Source organism: Ochotona curzoniae, unplaced genomic scaffold (genome assembly GCF_017591425.1).
Source record: "Ochotona curzoniae isolate NIBS_2020 unplaced genomic scaffold, NIBS_Ocur_1.0 patch258, whole genome shotgun sequence".
In the NCBI taxonomy this organism is placed as follows: domain Eukaryota; kingdom Metazoa; phylum Chordata; class Mammalia; order Lagomorpha; family Ochotonidae; genus Ochotona; species Ochotona curzoniae.
In genome coordinates this window covers 671,985-692,601 of record NW_024466815.1, presented here as the reverse complement: position 1 = coordinate 692,601, position 20,617 = coordinate 671,985, and the positions used below count along the sequence as shown (strand labels likewise).

The 20,617-nt window shown below is 54.9% G+C and overlaps 1 protein-coding gene across 2 annotated transcripts in view; it reads right to left on the bottom strand.

Annotated features, from left to right (window-relative positions):
- Nucleotides 1-20,617, bottom strand: part of LOC121166876 (ryanodine receptor 1-like) — a 101,470-nt gene extending 80,853 nt beyond the window's left edge. For both annotated transcript variants that reach the window (XM_040996198.1, XM_040996196.1), the window contains exons 1-19: nt 20,507-20,617; nt 14,095-14,214; nt 13,240-13,344; nt 12,154-12,228; nt 12,002-12,080; nt 11,691-11,803; nt 11,339-11,432; nt 10,400-10,493; nt 10,192-10,266; nt 9,730-9,886; nt 9,441-9,605; nt 8,251-8,372; nt 6,687-6,882; nt 3,346-3,481; nt 3,169-3,264; nt 2,968-3,086; nt 1,541-1,674; nt 1,017-1,258; nt 378-570 (exon numbers count right to left, since the gene is read on the bottom strand). In XM_040996198.1, the coding sequence (XP_040852132.1) occupies nt 378-570; nt 1,017-1,258; nt 1,541-1,674; nt 2,968-3,086; nt 3,169-3,264; nt 3,346-3,481; nt 6,687-6,882; nt 8,251-8,372; nt 9,441-9,605; nt 9,730-9,886; nt 10,192-10,266; nt 10,400-10,493; nt 11,339-11,432; nt 11,691-11,803; nt 12,002-12,080; nt 12,154-12,228; nt 13,240-13,344; nt 14,095-14,214; nt 20,507-20,554 (2,363 nt within the window). In that variant the 5' untranslated portion in view covers nt 20,555-20,617. The remainder of the gene's footprint in view (nt 1-377; nt 571-1,016; nt 1,259-1,540; nt 1,675-2,967; nt 3,087-3,168; nt 3,265-3,345; nt 3,482-6,686; nt 6,883-8,250; nt 8,373-9,440; nt 9,606-9,729; nt 9,887-10,191; nt 10,267-10,399; nt 10,494-11,338; nt 11,433-11,690; nt 11,804-12,001; nt 12,081-12,153; nt 12,229-13,239; nt 13,345-14,094; nt 14,215-20,506) is intronic.

The following is a 20,617-nucleotide window of genomic DNA, read 5'->3' as shown; positions in this document are numbered from 1 at the left end:
CATCATGGAGAGGTGACTGGAAAAGCAGGGTCATTGGTGGAGTCTGAGATCACGAGTGGTGGAGGGGCTGGTCAGAGGAGGACCCAAGGTCATTAGGTCATGGTCAGATTCCGGCCTCAGTGAGCGAGTCTAAGGTCATCAGGTACTGAAAGGGTCTTGGGCCATAGTGGCACCAGCAGGCGATCCTGTGGTCATTATAAATCATTGTGAAATTCTAGGGTCACGTGAAAGTCACTGGAAGGACACGGGGCTGAGAAGAATCCTTAGGGAGAGCTGTGCCCCAGCCTCTAGGAGGTGGTGCAGTGAACAAGGACACTGCCTGGGGTCACAGTGTCGCAGGCCTGGGGACCAACAGAGGGGCAGGGGCAAGTCCTCACTTGACACCAGCGGAAAAGCTGACAACTGGAAAGAAGAGCCCGTCGAGGTTGAAGGCCTCAAAGACGCCCTGCACGGGGCAGCCATTGATGCGGAAGGAGATGGATGGGACACTGAGGTCCAGGCAGCAGCTGACCACGTCCTCGGGGGCCAGCAGGTGCTGCCCAGGAGAAGTCACTGGGCGTGCCACGTGTCCTGTATCAGGATAGGCAGGGAAGGGTCACAGGTCAGAGAGCTCACCGAATCAATGATCTCAAAGCCCAGGGGCAGCTGTTGTAGGATCCCACAGGGATCGGCCCTGCAAACCCAGGGAGTATCCTGACACACCATAATCAGGAGCAGATGTCAAGGGTCCCCTGAGGTGAGGACCCTGAGAGCTATGGGGTCAGCTCACAGAGCTAGAACTGTGGAGCCTGTGGGGTCAGCAGTAATAGATCACAGATCACTGTGACCTGGGGAGTCTCCTGATATCTCCAGGGTCAGAGGTTATGAGGACATAGGTCAGGACCAGAATTCTAGAAATTCCAGAGTAAGGTCTTGGGAAATATAGAGTAGAGGTCAAAAGTTGGTCTCTCCTGGGTGTGTGCTGGGCAGGGGTGGGGGGGTGGGAGAGTGAGGATCCCCAGGAGGGGTCCCAGTACCTGTCCAGAGGTGCAGCCCGTCAAAGCCGTAGGAGTAGAGGTCATCACCGACCCCGTTGCCACCCCAGCCCTCGCCACCGCCAGGGTAGGGACTGTAACCCTCCGTGAGGGCCCAGCCCACCCGCAGATGCGTCGGCTGTGCTGTGAGAAAGGGAGCCACCTCGTCCACCATCACCTCAAAGTACCATTTGCCATACTGCGTGGAGCCCTCGGCTCGGCCCACAAAGATGTTGGGGCGGATGCTGCGGAAGAAACAGCATAAGAGATGGGTGAGGCGGGAATGGAGAAGAGGGAGAGACAGAAAGACACCAGGAAGCAGACTGCAATGGAAACAGGCAAAGACAGAAGGAGAAAACACACATGAGGTTAAAACAGAGCCCAGCAGGACAAGAGTGGGAGCTGGGACCGAGGTAGACAGCTGTGAGCGGCAGGTGCGCATCCTGGGGCGGGAGCGGCAGGAGGGGACAGCCACTGTCCCCAGCAGCCCTGAGGCAGGGGCAGAGCTGAGAGGCTCTGGGACAGACCTGGTGACGTAGTTGATGAGGTTGGTCTGCAGTAGGAGCTCACGGCCCGGGAGCAGGTTCTCGGTGATGAGATCTTGGTTGGAGCGCACAGCCACACCATTGCACACACACAGGGAGCACAGCACATCAAGAACCTAAGGGTCAAAATCAGAGGTCAAAGAGCACGAGGGCACCAGGGCAGGGGCCTGTGGGAGGACCAGGCAAGGAAGCTGGAAAGGCGAGGATGGTGTGACAGGATAGGACCGGAAGGTCTTCACTCACAGGAAGTAGTGAATGAGCAAAGTCAGAGAGCCAGAGAAAGGTCAAGGGTCAGAGGAGGTCGGACAGGAGACTGGGCATCACAAGGGTTGGGGGAAGGCATCAGCAATATAAGGGAGACTGGAGTAGTGAGGTGAAAGGTCAGAGGGCGGAGTGAAAGGGTCACTGAGAGACACAGAGCCAAGAAGACATAAGATGAACAGGGGTTGCACACCCGCAGTGTTGGGGGCCTGACGGATGATGCACACGGGTGAGGTGGGTAGAACAGGAACTACTGCAGACTACAGAACTGCATCTGCTATGCAGTCCGCCTAAACCTCATAAAATTTGACACGTTTTTAAAGATTTATTTTTTCAGTTGGAAAGTCAGATCTACGGAGAGAATGAGAGACAGAGAAAAAGGCCTTCTGTCCACTGGTTCTCTCCCCAAGTGGCCACAACATCTGGAGCTGAGCTGATCCAAAGTCAGGAACCAGGAGCTTCTTCTGGGTCTCCCACACAGGTTCAGGGTATCAAGGCTTCAGGCCATCCTCATCCACCCTCCCAGGCCACAGGCAGGGAGCTGGATGAAAAGCGGAGCAGTCGGGACACAAACCAGCATCCACATGGGATCCCAGAGCATTCAAGGCAAGTACTTTAGCCTCTAGGCTACTGTGCTGGACCCAAAATTTGAAAATTAAAAAAAAATATTTCTGGGACCGGGACTAGGGCAGTAGCCTAGTGGCTAAAGTTGCAGCTTTGTTCCACTTCTGATCAGGTTCCCTGTGAATGTGCTTGGGAAACTGGTAGAAGATGGACCAGGTGTTTGGGCCCCTGCACCCAAGGAGACCTGGAAGAAGCTCCTGGCTTCAGCGTTTGATGCCACCGAGCATCAGCTGTTGAGGCCAACTGGGGAGTAGACCAGTAAATGGAAGATCTCTTTCTCTATCTCACCCTGTCTTGTTGCAGACCTGCCTTTCAAATAAATAAATCAATATTTTTTAAAAAAATTTTCAGATGTCTAACAACACATCAATATGAGGGCCATGAGTTTGAGTCCCTCCTGCTGAAACAGAAGTTTATGGGAGTGGAGTCCAGATGGGAGTAGGGAACAGAGGGAGTAAATGGAGTTCTAAGAAGAGTTCAATGTTCAGAGGTCAGGGGTCAGAGGTCAGGGGTCAGGGGCTGACCTTGTGGTTTCTCCCATGCTTGTCCAGCAGGGAGATGATGGACTTGATGTGGTTCTCCTGGATGATGTTCAGCACCTCGGGGCTCTCGATCAGGACACAGTACAGCACTTCCAGGATGCCTGCCCAGGCCCACAGGGACAGATGTGATCCGGGCCCTCCCCTCCTCCAGGGCCCCGCCCCACCACCCGTAGTTTCTCCTACCGGACGAGGCCTCCAGTCGGTCCAGCTTGCTGACCACCCAGTCCAAGTTGGTGGAGAAGAGGGCACAGTTGGCACGGTTGCCGCGGATCAGAGAGGCTAAGGGAGGCAGAAGAGCCAGGTCAGTGGCCCCTGGGGATACAGGACAAAGTCCAGAGGTTCAGGGTCTGGACCCCTTACCCAGGAGCTCGTAGAGTAGGTTAACAATCTCCTTCCAGGACTCAGCTGCCTCTTCCCCTGCATATTCGGCAAAGTGGGCAGCAGTGGTGTAGACATTCAGGCGGTCAATGCAGTTGAGGACCAGGGTGAGCATGCCCTGGATGGAGGAAACGAGAGGGCCACAGTGAACGCCCCAGATCATTCTCGCTGTGTCTCTTTTAGATGCATTCACTCACTTGCCTTCAACCCCTTTGTGGCTATGGCTGTGCCCCATCATCCAAACCAGTCCCATCACCCACTAGCCCCACGGCCTCTGCCAGTGCCATGGCCTCTTCTCCTCCCCAGCTGTCCAGAAGTGTCCCTGTTCTCTTGGCCTCCATCCCCAACATAATCCAACCTTCTTAAGACCCAGCTTCCTTCCCCCTCCGGAAGTTTCCTTTCCACCCACTGCCTCCTCAGCATCCCACTCTTGGTCTTAAAGGACCCAACATCGGGGAGCTATTTTTGCTTTCTCTTTCTTTTTTGCAACATTCTCATCTCTTTTGCTTTTTATTCTGACACAGAGAGAAATGAAAATAAACATGCAGTCAGTTCTTATTCTTGGTAGGTATGTGCTGACCATCACCACGAATGCAGAATTAACCAGTACTGGACCATTACCGACAGGAAACACAGGGACCCAAGGCAGTCTCTGGTCCCCACATTTCCATCAACCAACCACAACCAACCACAACATAACCTTATTTTGTGTGTGTTTCATTTTAAAAACACTTCATGTCACAATCATGGCCAACAGCGCTGTGCCCACACCCGAATAAAGCTTTTCTAACACACAGTATCTCAATATAGCGCATCAAGTCTTGGCTCTGCTTCCAATCGCAGCTTCTTGTTACTGCACACCCTGTGAGGCAGCTGGCAGTTGAGGGTGGCTCAACTGGGTGGATCCACAGTACCCAAGTAGGGGACCCAGAATAAGTTCTGGGCTCCCAACTCTGTTCTGGGCCAGCATCTAGCAAGTGAACCAGTAAATAAGATCTCTCTCTCTCTCTCTCTCTTTCTCCCTCCCTTTCTTAAAAAAAAAAAAAAAAAAAAAAGGAAACAGTAGGGGCCAACACTGTGGCATAGCAGGCTAAGCCTATTGATCTATTTCCCTGTTCATGTGCCTGGGACATCAACAGAAGATGGCCCAAGTCCTTGGGACCCAACACCTGTGGGAGAGACCAGGAAGACACTCCTGGCTCCTGGCTTTGGATTGCCTCTGCTCCAGCTGTTATAGCCATTTGGGCAGTGAATCAGAAGATGGAAGACCCCTTTGTTTATCCTTTTCTCTGTACAATATGCCTTTCAAATAAAAGTAAATAAATCTTTAGAAGAAAGAAACAGTAAAAACAAAAACTACAAAGATGCAAAGGAAAAACCCACAGGCACTAAATACACTGCGAAAGGAGCCCTTGTGTACAGAATGTGAGCTGAAACAGAAGGCAGAGCCCTGCCTCACTGGAGCTCTGCTGGAATCACGCGCAGCCCAAGGCTCAAATTTGCTGCCTCCTGCGCATGTCCACAAATGACCACAACGTGCCGGGAGTATCAATTTCAGGGTTGCAAGCAAACTGTAGAAGTAGGCAAGTTTGCAAATCCAGAACCCTTGAGTAACAAGGATCAAATTCAATGGGGGGTTGTGTTTTGAGAGTGCTGAAGGAAGAGATTGAGGTGTTCTCAGCCCAGAGTGAGTGGCAGGGGCTGAGAGGGGTGACAGGAGGGGCCTGGACAAAGGTAACAAGGATCAAATCAAGCAATGTAGGTAGATTTAACCATGACCCAGATCAAGGGCACACTCCCCCAGCCCCCACCAGCACACAGCCCTCCCTGCCAGCGATGCCCATGGCCCCCAGGTTGATGGAAAGCTCTTCTTTGCTTTTCTGTTTTTACCACCTGAGTAGGCATAAACAGTGTAGCCGCGTTCTGCTTGTTTTTGAACTTCACCATCCCAAGTCTTTCGTAGGTGGATTCTTTTGCTGTGTGTTAAGATTCAAGCACATTGTGACTGCCTGCTTTCATTTTCTATCCCACTGCCAAACAGCGTTCTGTCTCACACACATGCCATGTGACCGACTCAGCTGCTGGGGGTGGCAGGGCTGTCTCCAGCTGCAGGCGGCTACCAATAGTGCTGCTATGTGCAATGCCTTATCTACCTCCTGGCCCAGGTCACTCGGAAGAGCAGTCGTGGGTCCTGGAAGAGTGCACACTCCAGTTGGAATGAAACAAACTGCTTCAACCTCTAACTGTGACCTGGAAAGACTGAACCTCTAATTGCAAAACCCCAGAACTCCCCACCGCGGCTTGGGCTCCCATCACCATCCACTCTGCCATTTATGGGTCTCCCCACGCCATGTCAGCTTTACATGGACCGAGGTTTTATCTGCTTCTTTCACAGCTGGCATTCTCATGGAACAGATACCTGTCACCTTAGCACATCTCTCTGAGCTTCATGGCCCCATCTGTATCCCGGGGTTTTTTGGATGATGCCATGCAGGCAGAGCCCTAGACACAAATGGTTTTGTTCAAGGTGTAAATACCCATTAATGACTCTAAAGATACCCACTCCGTGCTGGCCTAGCGTTTCGCATATACCTCACTAATTTCTTCTCAGTTTCATTCTGGGTCTCCCCCAGCCTCATCAGAGCAGGAGGCCCTGCAGAGGAGGAGGCCAGTTTGGATGCCTTTGAACCCACAAGCTTCCGCAGCACGACCTGAAGGCATTGGACTCTGACCTTTGTCCAGGCCCCTCCTGTCACCCCTCTCACCCCTGCCACTCACTCTGGGCTGAGAACACCTCAATCTCTTCCTTCAGCGCTCTCAAAACACAACCCCCAGTCCCGTACCCACCCTCCAACACCCACTCTAGTTTCGTTCTCCCCCACTCTGCAGCCCCGCCCCCACAGATAGGGCTACCCCATTTCTTTCCTCCTCCCAACCCGAAGTCAGGTAATTTGGCTGTTTCTCCCGAACACCCTGCAAGTTTCCTGCAGGATCGCTTCTCGGCTAAGATCAAGTGCAACTTTCCTCCAGGTTCTGTGGCCAGGCCCCGCCCCCTTTTCCTAGCCCCACCCTCTCGAGCACAGCCCTGACGTCCTCCACAGCCCCGCCCCTTCAAGGACCGTCCCACACGTTCACATTGGCCCAGCGCCCCAACCGCCCCGCCCTCGATCCCGCCCCTGCAGGCCCCGCCCACTCCGCGCAGAGTCCTGTCCTTCCCTCCACAGCCCCGCCCCCTCAAGGCCCGCCCCCTCGGTTCACATTGGCCCAGCGCCTCACCCGCCCCGCCCCCGCCCCCAGGCCCCGCCCTCCCTCGCCGGCCGCACCTCCTCCTGGAAGAGGCTCTGGCGGTTGCGCAGGCTCCGCAGCTTGCTCTGTTTTTCCTCGTGCTGCAACTCCTCCGACGGCGGCTCGAAGTATCCGATGAGGTCCTGCAGGCTCAGGATGACGGCCTCGATAGGCAGCGCAGTGCCGGCCGGCGGCCCCGAGCCCCGTGGCTTCCCGCTGAAGCTGTCCAGGCCCCTGCCAGGAGTGTGGAGGTGTCAGGCAGGGCCAGGCACCGACATCACCGCCGCAGAGCAGGAGAATGAGAGCAGGGAGGGAAAGGCCAAGCTTAGCCCAGGATCACGCGGCAGCCAAGGACAGAGCTGCGACTGCGATGGACCCCGAGGAGGCACAGGGGGTCAGGGCTGGGGCGATCCAAAACCAGGATGCTGGCGTCACTGGTAAGAAATACCTGGGGCACCAGCTAGGGCATAGCGAATTAAGCTGTGGTATGCACTGCCGGCATCCTACACGCACCAGTTCAAGACCCAGCCGCTCCACTTCCTATCCAGCTCCCTGCTTATGGCCTGGGAAAGCAGAGGAGGATGGCCCAAGGACTTGGGCACCCTCATTTTGGAGACCCAGAAGCCACTCCTGGCTCCTGGCTTCAGAATGATTCAGCTCACCCCATGTGTGGCCATCTGGAGAATAAACCAGTAGATGCAAGATCTCTCTCTCTCTCTTTCTCTCCTCTTTCTCTGTAATTCTGCCTTAAATGAATAAATAAATCTTTGTTTAAAAATACAATTAAGGTGGGCCCAGCATGGTAGCCTATTGGCTAAAGTCTTTGCCTTGTGCTGGTTCTGATCCAGGCAACCCCACTTCCCATCTGGCTCACTGCTTGTTGCCTGGGAAAGCAGTCAAGGATGGCCCAAAGCCTTGGGACCCTACACCCATGTGGGAGACCCAGAAGAGGCTCCGGGATCCTGGCTTCAGACTGGCTCGGCTCCAGCCATTGCAGTCACTTGGGGAGTGAATCATCAGATGGAAGGATGGAAGATCTTTCTCTCTGTCTCTCCTCCTCTCTGTATATCTAACTTTGTAATAAAAATAAAATAAATCTTAAAAAAAAAAAAAACATACAATTGGGGCTGGTGCTGTGGTGTAGCAAACAAAGCCACTGTCTGCAGTGCCAGCACCCATACAGGCTCTGGTTTGACTCATGGCTCTCCACTTCTGACCCAGCTCCCTGATAATGTACCTGAGAAAGCACTTGAAGGGTGACCCAACTGCGTGGTTCATGACTCTGGCCTGACCCAACCCCAGCCACGGCCACCACGTGGGGAGTGAGCCGGCGAGTGCAAGACCCCTGTCTCCCTTTCTTTTTGTCACTATGCCTTCAAGTCAACACTTCTTTTTTTTTTTTTAGAAAATAAAATTGTAAGAATAGTAACTCTTAAAAAGAAATGTGAAGTCCACTCCCATGGTGGTGGAGCCCCAGCTAGAGGTCAACAGCACAGAGGTGAGAATTTAGTTGTTAGGAGTGGGGATGGCAGAAGTTCCCACGGCCAGAGAGGCCTGACTGCAGGAACAGGGGCCCCAGGCTGGCAGGCGGCAGGTGCTCACTTGATGAACTGGTTGTAGAGGCCAGCCGTGCTGTGGATCATGCGAGCAGCCTGCGACTCCTCCTGCTGACAGCGGGTCAGGGACAGCGCATCGTCCATGTGGCCTTCCTGGTGCAACATGGCCTGGGAGTGGCAGCACAGGGGGGTCAGTGGGGGACCCAGCCCCTCCGTGCCATGCCCCCAGACCTATGCCCGCACTTCAGTCCTTCAGTGGCCCCCGTGGCACAGGATCTCTGCCAGTCTCTTTCTATCCCTCCTCATCTGCCCCATCTTCCTTCTCCTCCTCCTAACCACCTACCATCTCTATCTCTCTCATCTCATTTTGCGTCTCTCTCCTTCTTTGTCTCTCTCTGTGTTGTCCGTCTCCAGGCCAGACCTTCTCTACTTATTTCTACTATTGACTTAACACCTTCCCACTTCCAGAAAGTTCTCACAGCATGCCAAATCCATCATATCCCAGAGAGAATGCCTGGCCACCTTTCTACAAGGTGAGACCAGCGCGCTGCTGGCTTTCCCCTGACCTCGCCAGGATGCTGTCCAGCCTGGCGGCTGAAAATGCCATGCACTTGCTGACAATGGCTACACATTCCCCTCTGGCTCAAGCCCTCACATATCCAACCACAGCAGCTTGTGTATTCAACTGCAGGCTCCATTTTGTGCAATCAGGCGCCTGTCCAGGCTTCCCACGCGTTCACGCAGCAGGACTTGACCGAGTGGCTCTGCTCCAGCCATTCAGGGTAAAAACCCTATCCTTCTGAGCTGACAGTTCAGTGTCCCCAAACCAATTATTAATAACACCTCCATGCCCCCAGTTGCTCAGGGCAGAAACAGTGACATTCCTTCTCACCCCTCCCTCTTCCCACAACACCGATCAGCTGGTTAAACCCTATTGACTGCACTCACAAAACATGACCAGAATCTCTGCCCTCCCTCCACTCCACAGCCTCCGCCCTGTCCCGTCATTGGCATGTCCCAGCTGGACCAGTTGTCACCCTAATTCCTCCCTGGCCTCCCACTTCAGCTCTCCCCTGCCTCCAGTCTGTTCCCCCGGGACAGGACACCCTCCTGTCCTGCTCAGAACCCGCGCATGTAGCTCCATATCACTCAGGTAAGACCCGAGGCCACAAGGCCCTGCCCGATCTGCTCCCAGCCCCTGCCTTCCTCATCTCTCAGCACCAGCTCCTCGTTCACCTTCTTCTTCAGCACGCCCAGCCGCAACGCCTTGGGGTCCGGGGCCGCGTAGGTAAGCCACAGGCCCGAGGCCACATGCTGCACGAAACACAGTGACTCCCCATACTTGATCTCAGGGGGCCCCATGCCCTCCACATCTCGCTTGGGGGCTGTATCCAGCTTCTCCTGCAGGGGCAGAAGTCTGAGGTCAGAAGCCGAGGGAATTTCACTGAAAGATGGGAGGGTTGGGTGCTAGGGAGGGTCAGGATTCAGGGCCCCAGCCGAGCAAGGGCACCTACAACCCACTGACCTTGGAGATGCGGAAGCAGAAAGAGGTAGCCTTGGTGTGGGCCTTGCTGGCATCGACGACCACCAGGCCCTGATCTTCAGTGAGCGCCAGGTACCGCCCAGTGGTCACATGTCGGATTCGCAGTGGCTGGCCCCAGCGCAGGTGGCTCCCACTCCAGCTGTGGAGGCCGAGGCCGAGGCCGAGTGAGGGCAGTCAGACGATCCCCATCCCTCAAGGCCTCCCATGCACAGTCTTGCTCCAAGCCTCCTCAAGACCCCCACTGTCTTCTCTCCCTCAGAGACCCCCACTCTCCCAAAACCACCATTCTTCTACCACTCTAGGGTCCCCAAACACTTTTCAGAAGTGTTCCCCAATTTCAGAAGTTCTCTGAGTTTTCCAATCTTTCTCAGACCTTCCTCCAAGATCCCTTCCCTTCTCCTAGCAGCACCCCTCCCCCAACCCTCCCCCCACCCGCCCCCGCACCTGATTCTCAGTGGCTCCAGTCTCCAGAGGGAGCGGGCATGTGTGCACACAGCTCCCCCCTCGTAATAGACAAGCCTGGGAAGACAGGGAAATGGGAGGGTGGGGAGTCAGACTCTGCACTCCCCCATACACACACACACACACACACAGAACCTGGTCCCTGCCCCACCCCCACCCCCTGCAGGCCCCTCTTGTGCCAAGCCCAGACCTGCGCTGGTCATCACTGTCGGCAGCTGAAATAGTCAAGCATTCGTCCATATGTCCATGGAAGAGGCGGAGGACGTGGCCCCCCGTCACATATCCTGGAGAGGAACAGGGGAAGGAGGCCATGGTGAGGCTGGGGAACAGCCAGGGGCCCCGGCTGTCCCTGTGGGTGGGGGAGGTTGCAGCTGGAGCTCTGTACCCAGGGTGTGAAACAGCTGGGTGAGGTTTATGGAAGTGCAAAACTGGGGATCTGAGATTTGGGATCTGATGGTGGGGACCTAAATCTGGGGTTCAGGCATGCAGGGATGAGGTCTGGGGTTGCAGGTTCAGAGCTGGGATTTCTGAGGCTGGGCTCAGAGTGCATGGTCACAGGCTCGGATCTGGCCTTCCCTGGCTCTGAGGTCAGAGTTCCTGGGCTTAGGTCTGTTCTGAGATTGAAATCTTCAGTTTGAGAAGCAGGGGTAAGATTTAGGGCCACACTCTGGTGTCTGACCACGGGCATGGGAACTGGGAAGTCTCACTTATGGAGTTTGGTTTCTGAGGTATCAGGCTAAAGCTTAGAAGTCTTAGTGGTAGGCTGACATCTGAGTTTGAGGGGTGGGTGTATGGGGCTGATGTCACGGAATCTGCCCAAGGTCCAAGGGATATATCCATATGTGAAGTTCTATGGTTATGTATTTAGGGCTCTGATTGCTGGGGCTTGAACCTGGGGTGGAAGCTCTAGGGACCAAGACTGTGGGCATCAGATGCTGACTTTGGGGTCTAGGGATCTTAGCTCTCAGGTTCTGGCTGAGGGTTCAATAGGATGGGCAAGTGGGCGACCGAGGCTTGTGGTCTAAGGCCCCCCTCTTGGCTTGGGTGTGTCTGAGCGGCAATCCTGGGTGGGTTGAGGGGTCTGTTTTAAGGATCTCTTCTTAGGGGTCCAGAGGTTAGGGACCCTCACCCTCTTCACAACAGGAGCAGATGGGGTTCATGTTCCATAGCGTCTGCATGAAGGAGGCGTCAACCTGGAGCTCCCCGCTGGCTGTCGACAGGTGCTGGGGGCAACCAGCAGAAGGCGATCAAAGAGGATTGTAGCGTGACAAGAGTTTCAGGGTTAAAGGTTAAAAATGGGGATCCAGTTAGGAAATGACATGGGGACAGTGCAGGGATACAAAAATCAGAACATGGGATGTTAGGAAACCAGAAGTGAAGAACATGGATTAGGGGGTGGAGGGCAACAAGGAGATGGCGGCTGACCCAGCCCCCAATCCTGGGTGCAGCAGGAGCTGGGTGGGGCGAGTTGGATGGCTCACCAGGTAGCGCTCAGAGGAGACACTGACGAGGATAATGTCATCGCCCACACGAACCTTCTCGCCTTCAGATCTCTGCTTGGAGGCTGGGTGCATGGTCCACCAACAGGCCTCTCCTAGGGGCAGGGCCATCAGCACGCTGCCTTCCCAGCATGCACAGCCACTAAGCTCCCCTTCCCCGAACCTCAGGTCCTTAGCTAGATGCTGTTGCCACCACCCATTCTCTGCCTAGTGGGTGCCCACTCCTGCCTGCCTGCCTGCCTGCCTGCCTGCCCGCCCCCACCAAGCCCCACGCCTTTGCCACACCCCTGCACCTGTCGCATCCTCTTGCAGCCCCACGTCGAAGGCCAGCTTATCAGTCATGGAGCGTGAGGTCGTGAGGCAGCTCAGGTACTAGGGCGGGAGAAGCGAGGTCAGACTGCTTCTGGTTGCCCCCTGCCCATGGCCCCCTCACGCAGAGACTCACCATACGGCTGTGCGCATGCCGGAGCAGGATGGCATGGCCATACAGGAGTGTCCTGTGTCCCCCGCCCTGGGATGACTGCACGGGGAGGGAGGACACAAAGTTAACGCAAACCCCTGACCCCTAAGCCCGAGAGCCCTGGTGTTGTGTGAGCAAATAATGCCATTGCTCACATAACACCATGCGCAGACCTGGAGGGAAGAACACCTCCGCTCAAACCCTCAACAGCTGTTCTGCCTCAGTTTCCCCATCCATGGAGGCAAGGGGGCTGTGTCTCTGAGAAGCCTGCAGACTGGGAGCCCCCTCTGCCTCCTTCGCCTTGTTGACCGTGCCCCAAGGTCACCTTCCAGGGGCCCAGGGACACTCAGGGAAAGTTCCCATAGCTCATGTTCCGTGGACCATGGTCCCCTCTGAGCCGCGAACAGGTGCCCTGGGAGAGTCCCAGCAGTTGTCAGGTAAGGGAGCATCATCACCCGCCATGACAAGGTGACCTGGGCTGTCATACCCTACGGAGCACCAAGACCTTCTGCCCTCCTTAGGAGGGGAGCTCTTTGGGTTGCCCCATGGCCTCATGCCTCCAGCCACAGTGGCCACATGCCCATGCTCTGAGGGGCCACGTGATGGGAGCTACAGGATCACATGGCGGACCCACTCCTGGACTGGAGGGGTCCCATGCCGGGAGGGGGAGGTTGTGGAGGTGAGGGGTAGAGGGGAAGTCCCATGCGGAGAGGAGCTGGGTCAGGGTTGGAAGGAAGGAGCAGGCAAGGGGCTCCGGGCAACTCCGAGGCCCTGCTCCCTTCCTTCCTGCCTGCCTGTCTGCCTGGCCTGTTCTGGGCTCCACAGCTCCTGACAAGGGGTGCAGGGAGAACCCCTCGCAACCCCAGTGTGCAGTGTGTGGGCCTGAGAGGCGGGCCTGGGGTCAGGAGGCAAGGGAAGGACAGGTGATACCCAAGGCCAAACCTACCCACTTATCCAAATTGAGGGCCTGTGTGGGCGGGGCAAGAGAGGAAGAAGAGCACATGGTGAATGGCCCCCATATACCCTGCTCAGCCCAAGCCTAGCCCCGCAGCCCACTCCCTGGGGCCTCACCTCCACGCCAGCCTCCACCGTGTTGGCCAGCATCTCCTGCAGGGCACGGACCGACAGGGACTGCTCCAAGATGAAGCAGCAGATGGCCAGATCAGGCGGCACATTCTAGCAGGAGGAGGGAAGTGTAAGAAGAGGAAGCCTGAAGATTCTAGAATGCCATTTCCTGATGCACTGAAAACCTAAGCTCCTGAGATGCTCCCACCCCACCCCAAACCCACAGGAATCCCCCGCCCTCTGCTGCATCCCTCAGACACACTGCTGCTGTAGCTCTCCCCTGCTTCCCGCTCAGACACCTCAGGGCCTGAGCCAAACCCCACAGAAGCTTCTAGACTGCCGTCCTGCCCACGTTCCCTCAGTCCCACCTCATTTCCTGGGGAGCCTCAGCCCCCTGCCACCCCATCAGACACGCTGGTCTGATAGCCCTAGTTGCTACCTTTGCCTTCAAGTACCCACTTCACAGCCACTCGAGGGTGCCACCTGAGGCGCCGCCTCAATCTCCGGCCTCTCATCACCACAGACCCGGACTCCGCCTCCCTTAGCCTTGACACCTCCTCCCTCACAGGATTCCAGGGCCTGGCAGCCCTGTTGACTCCCACCCCAGACTGCCACAGCCCTCCCCAGACAGCCCCCTCCACCGCATCCCGGGGGGCCCACTGACCCCTCAGCTCCCAGATGCCCTCCACCCTTGCCCCAAGTCACAGCCCCTCACAGCATCTACCCAGCCTGCTACTACCTATGACCTTTCAGCCCCACCACACCCCCTCAGGCACCCTGCACTCAACCCACACCCTGTCAGCTCCCTAGGGGTGGGCTAGCCTCCAGCCCCACCCCCACGCAGGTGCAGCGGGCACAGACCTGGGCATTGCTGGTGGGCTCCAGGAAGCAGAGGCGGTTGCCGAAGCCCTCGGCGGCCAGGCACAGCTTCAGCTGCTCCTTGAGGACTGTGGCACTGCACTGCAGGACCACCTCATCGTCCTAGGGGGTGCAGTGAGGGCACGGGTCACAGACCGGGCTTGGTTGAGGACCCCAGGCGCCCTGCGAAACACGGACGCCTGACCATCCTTCTCCTTGGAGAAAGACAGTGACCAGGCAGAGGTTAGGAGGCTGCTTGGAAAACCCTCATCCTCCCCAACTCCCTCTACCCCCAACTCCCGTATAGAGTGCGTGGGTTCGAGTCCCGCACTGATTTGGATACAGCTTCCTGCTAATGTACACGCTGGCAGGAAGCTGTGACACTAATATGAGAGTGAGGGACTGGAGCTAAGTATTGGCTCTCCCTCCCTTTTTCCCCTTCAAATAAATTGAACAAATTAAGCTAATGACCAATAACACCGATCCACACAAGCCTGGGTCAGGGCTGAGCCGGCTGCCCTGGACTGACAGCCATCCCTGTAAGACATGCCGGTGTTATCTCTACAGGGAAGAGGCCACCCTGGGGGAGCAGGAGCCTTGGGAGCTGCCTGGGAAGATCTGCAAAGCTATGGCTGATCTCAGGAAGGAGGAGGAAATCTCCTTCTGAGTTCCCCCTGCTCTAAACACACACACACACACACACACACACACACACACGCATCCCCATGGTCACACACACCACACATGGTCACACACACACGGTTACACCACACATGGTCACACACAGACGGTCTCTCTCTCTCTCTCTCACACACACACACACAGAGCCTTCACTTACCCCGGGCATCCCCATGGTCTCACACACACACACCCTTCATTTACCCAAGCCTTCTCCATGACACCTGAGCCACACCACTGGAACACACACACACACACGGCCACATACACACACACACCCATGGTCACACACACACACACACACACACACCCTTCATTTAACCAAGCCTTCTCCATGGCACCTGAGCCGCACTACTGGAACACACACACACACACACACACGACCCCCCCACACACACACTCATGGTCACACACACACACACACACACACACACACACACACACACACACACACACACACACACACACACACACACACACACACACACACACACACACACACACACACACACACACACACACACACACACACACACACACACACACACACACACACACACACACCATTTACCCAGGCCTTCTCCATGACACCTGAGCCGCGCCGCTGGCTCCAGCCTGCAGGGTCAAGCCCTGGAAGGCACGGAGACGCCCCCTGGTGGAAGCTGACTGCATATGGCGGCTCAGCAGGGTCCCCTCATCCTCTAACTTTGACCACTACCCTGTGGGTTTGTACAAGGTACCCGGGGTTTTAGGTAACACACACTGAAGTATTTAGAGATGAAGGGCACTAAAGTCACAGGAAAAGCATTTGGAGAGAAAAGACACAAGTAGAGGTCACAAAATTTTAACATGAGGGGAAGGCAAGATAGGAGTTCTTTGAATTTATCTTGCAACTTTTTCCAAGGTTGCAAATCATTTCAAGGTTATAAATAGCATTTTAACTTATTTTATGACAGGTTCTACAGGCTCTGGGATTTCCCCTTTCCTCCTCTCCAAATCCCCCCCCACACACACACACTGACTTCCCCTATATTCCTACACAAACATTCCTTCACAAACTCTCCTAAGTCCAACATTCTGCTACGTAAGCGTACCCTGACACCATAGGCATGGACAACAGCAAAGTCCAGCAACGAATTGTCATGATATATTTAACAGTTTCATTTGGAGTGCATCTTTGAGCTGGAAATAGAGTTACATACTGTATTGCATCTTCACATCTCGATATAATATTCTATTATACAGTTTCTTATAAATAACATTTTAAGATCAAAGTAGTTTGTAGCTGGCCTGTGGCTCAACAGGTTTATCCTCCCTCTTGTAGCGCCAGCATTTCACATGGGCACCAATTCTAGCCTAGCTGCTCCACTTCTGATCCAGCTCTGGTTTTGGCCTGGGAAAGCAGTATAACTGGCACCAAGTCCTTGGGCCCCTACTCCCACATGGGAGACACAGAAGAGGCTCCTGGTTCTGGCTGGGACAACCAACTGGGGAGTGGACCAGTGGATGGGAAATCCCTCTCTATCTCTCTTTCTCTCTGTAAATCTGCCTTTCCAATTAAAAAAAAATCTAAAATAAAGAACAAAGAATTTTCTTTGTGCTGACCTGTGTTAAATCCATTTAACCCTCACAACAACCCTGTGAGGTTCCATAAAGGGGAGGAAACTGAGGCGCAGGGAGGTAAGATGACCTGAGCAAGGTCACACGGACAGCAAGGGGACACAACTGGATTTTGAGTTCTGACGCTGGGACTCTACTCACCACGCCCTCAGAACTCTAGGTCCCCTGAGAATATACAGGGGTCATTTGAAAAGTGTATGGATGTGTGATGAAAACATAAGTTGATTTGGGTGCAAACTGAAATCAATGCAGTTATTTGACAATATACATTTCCATAAACTTTTCTGAATATCTCATGCATGACTTTCAAACTTTTGGCACCAAAAATAAGCCAACTTTCCAGAACTTTCTGACATACCCTCACAGTCCTATAGCAGCCATCTCTATCATGCATAACTAATGATGACAGCCCCCGAGGCGGGGCATGGCCAAGGAGACTACCTGCTGCTCACAGTCATGGTGACCCTAGTTTCGAGTCATGAGAAAGCAGGGATTACTCCATTTAACAACACAGAAATGGCTCAGGTGACCTGCCTGAAGACACTTGGCATAGCCCATCAACATGTTCCTACCCTGGGTGGTGGCCCCCATGAACCCACTACTCACCAGAGGCTGCCATCTGGCCATCCGGCCCGCCCGACCCCCCAATGGCTTCTCACCCTTGACAATGACCTCTTGGTACATGCTGGACACTTAGGAAGGGGCCTCAATGAGTCCATGGAAGCAGTGGGCATGCAGTGGTTGAGATGCCCACGGGCCATGCTGCCACGCCTGGCTTGGATTCCCAGCTCGGACTCCTGACTCCAGCTTCCCACCCATGGAGACCTGGGGAGGCCGTAGCCAAGTACCTGGGTTCCAGTCTCCCTCCGGATGATATCTGGGGAGTGAAATAGTGAATGGGAGCTTGCTCTTGCTCCCCACCCTCACCTCATAAATAAATAGTTTCCATGAGTGAAAAGGTGATGTGCAGTTTCCGCAGATTAGTCGGAGACTCCTCATACCTGCTCAGGGGCATCTAGGGCTGGCTGTCACTAGGTCTGGGGCAGAGCCTCGTGTGCCAGGCTTACTCTAAGGTGACTTCCTGAGCCATGCTATGCGCCAGGTCCTGTTCCAGGCAAGGAGGAGACACAGCAAATAATGCCGACATAATTCCCCGCCCTCAGGGAGCCCTCCACCATCTTAGCAGTGAAGACGGGCACTTAATAGGTTGGCAAATACATCACATTCATGCCAGCGATAAGTGTCAAGGAAAAAAATAAGCCCGGGTGATGTAAGAGGGGAGGGATGACGTCAGTGAGCCGGAAAGCGGCAGCCTCTCCAAGGCGGTGACATTTGAACTACCTGAATGAACCTTGTCTGAATGATGAGAAGGAATCAGGCCTTCTCCTCTGGAGGGAGGGAGTGGGAGGAGGTGGTGGCGAAGAATGTTCCAGAAAGACAGTCAGACTGCAAAAAAGACCCAAGGCTGCAGGCACTGGGGGTGCAGTACAGCTGAGCGCAGCAGGAGTCTGTGCCTCTCAGGGGTCCCCCAGGGATTCTTACCTGGGCTAGTGTTGGAGAAACCTCAGCCCCACAGACTGGGAGGGAGAGCTGCTGGAGGCCTGGCGCAGTAGCCTAGTGGCTAAAGTCCTCGCCTTGCATGCACCAGCATCCCATATGGACATCAGTTCTAATCCCGGCGTCCCTGCTTCCTGTCTAGCTCCCTGCTTGTGACCTGGGAAAGCAATTGAGGACGGCCCAAAACCGTGGAACCCTGCACCTGTGTGGGAGACCCAGAAGAGGCTACAGGCTTCTGGGCTCCTGGCTTCAGATTGGCGCAGCTCCAGCCACTGCAGCCACTTGGGGAGTGAATCATCGGATGGAAGATCTTCCTCTCTGTCTCTCCTCTTCTCTGCATATCCGACTTTCAAATAAAAATAAAACAACTCTTAAAAAAAAAAGAGGGGCTGCTGAAAAATGAAATCAAACAAAGACAGAAAATGCCATGCTCCCAGGGCTGCCTACATTTTGCAAAACTTATTTCAGTGAGCATTTGGGGAGTGAACGAGCAGACAGGAGATCTCTCCTGCTCTCAAATATTTTTTTAAAGCTTATTTTTATTTGAAAGACAGAATTACAGAGACAGAAGAGACAGATTTTCCATCTGTTGGCTCACTTCCCAAATGACAGCAACAGCCAGAGTTGGACTGGTCTGCAGCCAGAAGCCCGGAGTTTCTTCCAGGTCTCCTATGTGACTACAGGGGCCCAAGGTCTTGGGCCATCTTCTGCTGCTTCCCCAGGTCCTTTAGCAGGGAGCTGAATCAGAAGCGGAGCAGCCAGGATTCAAATCAGTGTCCATATATATGCTGGCATCACAGACAGAGACTTAAGCTACCATGCTATAGCACCAGCCCTGGTAAACACTTAAAAAACAAACAAACAAAAGAAAAAAACAGATGTGTGAAGGGCTGATGCCACAGTGTAGCAGGCTAGACCTCCGACTGCAGCAGCAGCAGCCCCTAAATGCCCCAGATCATGGCTGTGTGCAGCCTGTCATAGAACCACCTTCACCTAAAACAGGTACAATCTGTTGCTTGTCAATTTCACATCAATACGGTGGAGTTTGCCTATCTGTACCCATGCAGTGGGTCGTAAGGCAAAGTATGTTCCTTACTGGTGTGCTATGGCCCAAGACAGCTGACAAAATCACTACAAGACCTCAGTAATGTCCAGGAAAAAAGATGGACCCCAGTGAGGGCCCAGAGCTGCTGGGTCCCCAAGGCTCTCCGTGCAAATCTGGGCTCAGCGTTCCCAGTGAAAGCAGAGGAGGTGGGCCGCAGGGCATCCAAAGATGCCACTCTCTGGCCTTGACCTTGGGCAACTGATTCTACCACTGGATCCTTCTTTCCCTCAAGTCTCCCAGGGAGATAAAGATAGGGTCCTACCTCAGAAGCTAGGGCAGCAAGGATATAATTAGATGCCCCAGAAGGCCGAGGCCCTGGGCACAGGGCCTGACGAAGGCTGGCAGCTTTGGGCCTGGTGGCCATGACTATGGGCTTATGATGGCCAGGCAGAGCCTAATCCCAAACCATGCTGTCTGCTAAAGTAACGCAAGGCCAGGCAAACATCCCTTCTGCAAGTGGCCTCCTGTCCGGCTGTCCCCATCCTTCACTTCCAGCCCCAGCTGTTTGTCCCTCCCTCCCTCTCCAGAAACCAGACCCAGCTTGCCAGGATCCTATTCTGGGTCCAGAATGCTGTGTCAGCATTTTTCAGAGCCCAGGAGGGGTCAGTGTAGGGTCAGCTGACCTGGCCGGAGAATCTCCCATACCTAGTTGAGCCACTGAGAGACGAAGGTGGGACAGCTGGGAGAGGAACCCATCCCCCCTTCTCCCTCCCCCCTCCCTTCTCTCCCTTCTCCACCCTCTCCCTGCCCCCTGACCAGGGCTATTCTGGGAGGGACACCTGTCGCTCCCATCCCCATCCCTGCCCCCCCACACCCCGCTGGTGATCAGAAAAGCAAGGAGAGGTAAAGCAAGAGAGTGAAGTGTAGGGGGCCGAGCTCCAGGGACAGAGAGACAGCAAGGCCAGGGTGGAGAGGGCCCAAGGCAGCCAGAGACGAACAGGGACCCTCAGAGGCCATTCACAGTTCCCTGGGATCCTCTTTCCCAAAACCAAGGGGGAGACAAAGGCCCAGGACCCAAGGGACCCCACTCCAAAGAGACTCTTCTTAGCTGGGAGTTGAGAGGGGCTCTGCCCTCCAGAGCACCCCATTCCCCTTCCCCTCAAAATTTAAGTAGGTCAGAGCCCAGAGCCAAAAAAGAATTAGGGCTGGGGTGGGGGTGGCGGGTTGGCTAAATTAAGCCTAGGAATTAGAGCCTCCTTCCCCCAAGCGCCTGCGTCCAGGGTGGTGGCTGGGGTGCTCCCTCAGTGCCCCTCCCCCTTCCCAGGGACAAACCCATAATACAGGGAGAAAGGGCAGCCCAAGACCCTCCTCCCCAATCCAGAGCCCCAAATCCTAATTACTCTATGTGGTGAGAGAGGATTAGATGTCACCCAAAGGAAGAGGTCTCGACCCTCAGAGACCACAGGTAAGTAAAGACAGCCCCCCACCCCCGCAACCCGACCCACAGACACGCACCGTCCGCAGGAACTGGACTTCGTCCTCGCCCTCTCCTCCGTCACCCATGATGACGAGGCTCGTGGGAGCCGGGCTGAGGTCGGGGGGATAACGGGAAGGGGCAGCGGGCTG